The sequence below is a fragment of the Portunus trituberculatus genome, chromosome 41 (assembly GCF_017591435.1).
Source record: "Portunus trituberculatus isolate SZX2019 chromosome 41, ASM1759143v1, whole genome shotgun sequence".
In the NCBI taxonomy this organism is placed as follows: domain Eukaryota; kingdom Metazoa; phylum Arthropoda; class Malacostraca; order Decapoda; family Portunidae; genus Portunus; species Portunus trituberculatus.
In genome coordinates this window covers 15,238,441-15,242,731 of record NC_059295.1, presented here as the reverse complement: position 1 = coordinate 15,242,731, position 4,291 = coordinate 15,238,441, and the positions used below count along the sequence as shown (strand labels likewise).

General features: G+C 39.8%; 1 protein-coding gene across 1 annotated transcript in view; it reads right to left on the bottom strand.

The window, feature by feature from the left end:
- Positions 1 to 841: 841 nt before the first annotated feature.
- LOC123516674 (nephrin-like) overlaps positions 842 to 4,291 on the bottom strand; it is a 157,852-nt gene continuing 154,402 nt past the window's right edge. The window contains exon 16 of the mRNA XM_045276276.1: positions 842 to 1,567. Within this exon, the coding sequence (XP_045132211.1) occupies positions 1,070 to 1,567 (498 nt within the window). The 3' untranslated portion in view covers positions 842 to 1,069. The remainder of the gene's footprint in view (positions 1,568 to 4,291) is intronic.

Genomic DNA, 4,291 nt, shown 5'->3' with positions numbered 1-4,291 from the left:
GTTACTCCTCATGCTCGTTACACTTCTAGAGAGGAAACAGTATTGAGTTATATGTACAAAAAATAATGCTAGTCGATTTATGTAATATAGTGAGTTTATTTACACAACGCTACATGAGCCTTGGTGAGGATCACAGCGTGGCCAGCGTGATCCAGGTTGAGATGTGGCCTTTGTGCGGGTCCTGGAGTGTGGCCCAGCAGTGTTCCAGCGCGGCCCAGGTGTGGCTGGTTGTGGCCCACGGATGAAAGCTCACACTAATGACTGGCAGAAAGTTTTAATATTAATCTGTTGCGGTGTCACACACAGATAAAGACACACACACACACACACACACACACACACACACACACACACACACACACACACACACACACACACACACACACACACACACACACACATACACACACACACAATGGTTAGATGTCTTGATAAAACACATCTTTTAAGAACAATACACCCAAGACACACTTCACAAGCCAACACAGCCTAGAACACTTTGGCACCACCGATTTAATTTCTTACACAAATCCTGCCCACTGACCATCCCTCGTCAGTGCAGGATGGCTTGCTCTGATGCCAGTCGTATGAACTGACAACCCGCCTGGACCATGTATATATATATATATATATATATATATATATATATATATATATATATATATATATATATATATATATATATATATATATATATATATATATATATATATATATATATATATATATATATATATATATATATATATATATATATATATATATATATATATATATATATATATATATATATATATATATATATATATATATATATATATATAATTATTTATTTTCAAATTTCGATTTTCTTAAAATAAGAAAAAAAGTCAACTAAGGCTTTATTATTTTTTACAGATTTCTAATTCTGGAAGATAAATTTGTTTTGATATCTAAGCTTCGTTGGAAGAGGACCACATCAGCTGTAGCTCATCCTCGTACACTGCGTAGCTTACACACGGCGGTTCCTCAGTTGATCTTGTTTTTAATTTTCTCTTTTCAAAATGGTGCTCCATTACGTAGTTTTCGTCTACACAGAACTCTCTCGCTGGCTGGAACCAAAGTCCAGGCCAGTTTTAGGGTCTATCAATTGAGCCAGCGTCATCTCTCTTTCGGGACTTCCGGCGACCATAGAAGTGGATCCGCGGCGTCTCACTGAAGACAGAGTAGGTGTACCGCGCCCCAAGATTTCGTTCTGCCCTAAGCTAAAGCGATGATGGGCATAGGAGCGTGAAGGAAGTGTGGAGAACTGGTTCCTATAAGATACAGGTAATAGCGGCTGCGTGCGGGACATGGAAGCTGAGGGGTGGCTGTAGGATGTGTCTGCGGGGAAGGATATGTGTAGGGAAGCCAGCTCGCTGGGGTATGTTGGGGAAGAGGGCGTGGAAGACATGTGGGGATAGGAAGGGAGATCATGCGAGAGAGTGTAAGTGGACGAGCGGGGTGCAGGAGGCGGCGGGGAGGAGGAAACCAACCCGTGACCCAATTGCAAGAGTGGGTCACCGTCGCGGGACAGCAGTGATGACCTCTGCAAGGGAAGAAAGATGCTCATTAGTGGACTTGGGAGAAAAAATCTGTCAACCTGTCTCTTCTTTCACTGGTTGATAACGCTACCACTCAACTCTTTTTCTTTCTTACGTTCTGCTTATCTCTCTCCTCATCCCTCATCCTCTCACACTCACGAAACACTACGTGCAATGCGTACACAATACTGCTGCATAGAAGTTTCCCACCTGACAAGATTATCGACACGCCAAGTATGCATTGTCTTTTCATAAGACATAGACTTCTTTATACATAAAGATAAATCGTGATAATATTTACGAAGTAAATAGATAAATATATAATGCTTGAACACAGATATATGTACAGATAGATAGATAGATAGATAGATAGATAGATAGATAGTTTGATTGGTTGACTGATTGACTGTTTCATTGTTTGACTGTCAGAAATATTTTGCATTATTTAAAAGGGTTGTCAATCATTTGGCGCTGAATAAAGTTATTTTCATCGAGTAACTGATGTTGTGAAAATTTAATACGGAAAGTGTGACAGACAGAACACAACGTCCTTAGAAAGAGAAAAATCATATGTCAAAGCTAGCAAACGTCATATAAAATGAACATAAAACACCAGAACAAGCCAATGCAGACGATGTGTGCCCTAAACCAGAAAAAAAAGAACCAGTAGATATTAACCTACAATTGGTAGCTTATAGCACAGTCAAAAGAGGAGATATCGAACGTTTTTTCAATCTATGTAATGGCAGAAGGATGAAAATTGAGCGAATCAGCCAGGTGGATCTCCGCGTATTTCACTCAGACAGTTCCTTTGTCACGTTGTCCAGACCGAAAACATAACTATCCACACGGCTTCACTGTTACACCATTACCATGCAAGCAGTGGGTCATTGGCTCCCTTTGCCACGAGCATGTTGGAATGTCACTCTGCGTGGTCGTGATAATGAGGTGTTGTTATGATAGTACTGAAGCGAGAACATGTGAGCCTCACGAATCCCCATTGATCTTGTTTGTCCTGGCGGCAAGTAAAGCGACGCAAGGGTTAGTGGAGGTATCACCGTGTCAATTATCACTGTTAGTATGGCTGCATTCAGTACAAAGGAGTATTGCGTTTCACGGCAGTCATGTATAATTTTCAGTTACGTCACAATGCTATGAGCTCAATGTGAAGTTTAACAGAATTGTGAAGGTATGTTTAATGTATCTTTAATTCTTTGTGTTCGTTGCAAAGTAGAGCGGTTAGTTTAATGATGTAAGACAACATAAGTAAGGAGTGAGGGATTGATGTCAACCTTTCAACGATGGCACTTGTTTCTAAAGATGATATTCACTTTGCTGAGGAAGGGATGGACGAAGCTCATTGGACGGCAAACTAAACTGATGATACCAATATTCCCTGTTTATTTACCTATTTGTTTCCTTTGCGCCTGGTAATTGACTTTTGGGGAAGTGAACGACCTTTTTGCTATTATACACGGTCCGGAGGAATTAGTGCAGTGCCTTTACCATATTCGTAGGAATGCACCCAACATTCTCGACCTTTTCCTAGTTTTTAATCCTTCATTCGGCTTATTCTGTCCTACTGTTCTCTCCGTTAAATTCCTCCAATACGATCTTATTTCAATGTCCTTTTTTTTTTCCTCCTCAGTACCAATTCTGGACTAACCAAAGTGGAGCTGCTTCTGAAAGTGAAATCTGCTAAAAGGGAGGAGCTGAAGTGGTGTTATTCTCATTTTACCTGGGATGAGTGTTGGGTCCTTGTTGGAGATACATATCTCTGTGGAGAGTGCTTAGCTTGACAGGAAGGGTTGCTTCTGGCATGAATACATACATTCCACACTTTTTCTTTTATCCCATAGTTTCTGTACCCTGGTTCATACTCATTCTGCCCTCATGGTGTCCAGCATAGAGAGGCGGCTCACACATTCCGTATTGGCCTCTTTAATTGATATAAAACAATGTTGAAATACAGCTAATTCCTATATTTTGTTTGTGATTTCTATATATTTCTGCATCTTTATCTCAATTTTTCCTTTTTTGGCAATTCTTTTGCCGTAGTGGTAGATGGTTCCTTTTCTCTTTATAAATCCATTCAAGCTGATATTTCATATGTTCTTCCATGTCATCCGTTACATTTCTGTTATTCATAAACTATTTTATCGGTAAGAATTTTCATCTTATTCTTGTTTACGCAGGTGAAATTGTACCCTACGTCCCACATTGTTATATGCCAGATGCCCAAATTCACTTGGAGAAGCCACAGAAAACAAATTTTTTTCATTGTTCTTTTATTTCACAGTGGGAAAGACAATTATTGTGTTCAGTGTCTCAAAAATTTTATTCTTTTATGTATTCACTCCACACAACCTTCTTTAGTACACTTCTACAATGAACGTTCATGAACTGTCTTTCACGAAGGATTTCAACTAGAAGTTTCGCATCTCTTTTGTCTTGCTGAAACAGCTTCAGTGTAGTTGGGTGTTCTGTGTCGTATCCACCAATACTTTTCCTCCCTCCGTTTACTTACTTAACAGGGATCTTATCCTGCCATGCATGGAGTGCTGATCACTTGTATGGTATAGGAAGGTTCAATTCACTCAGCCCTCCCAGTGAACAAGGTGGAGTCAAAAGCTTTTCGTCTCATCGATTCCTCCCCTCCAATACATTGTCTTGATTCTGCCACTCACCGCCGTAATGTTGCATCTCCTACAATCTTCTACCGTTATTTT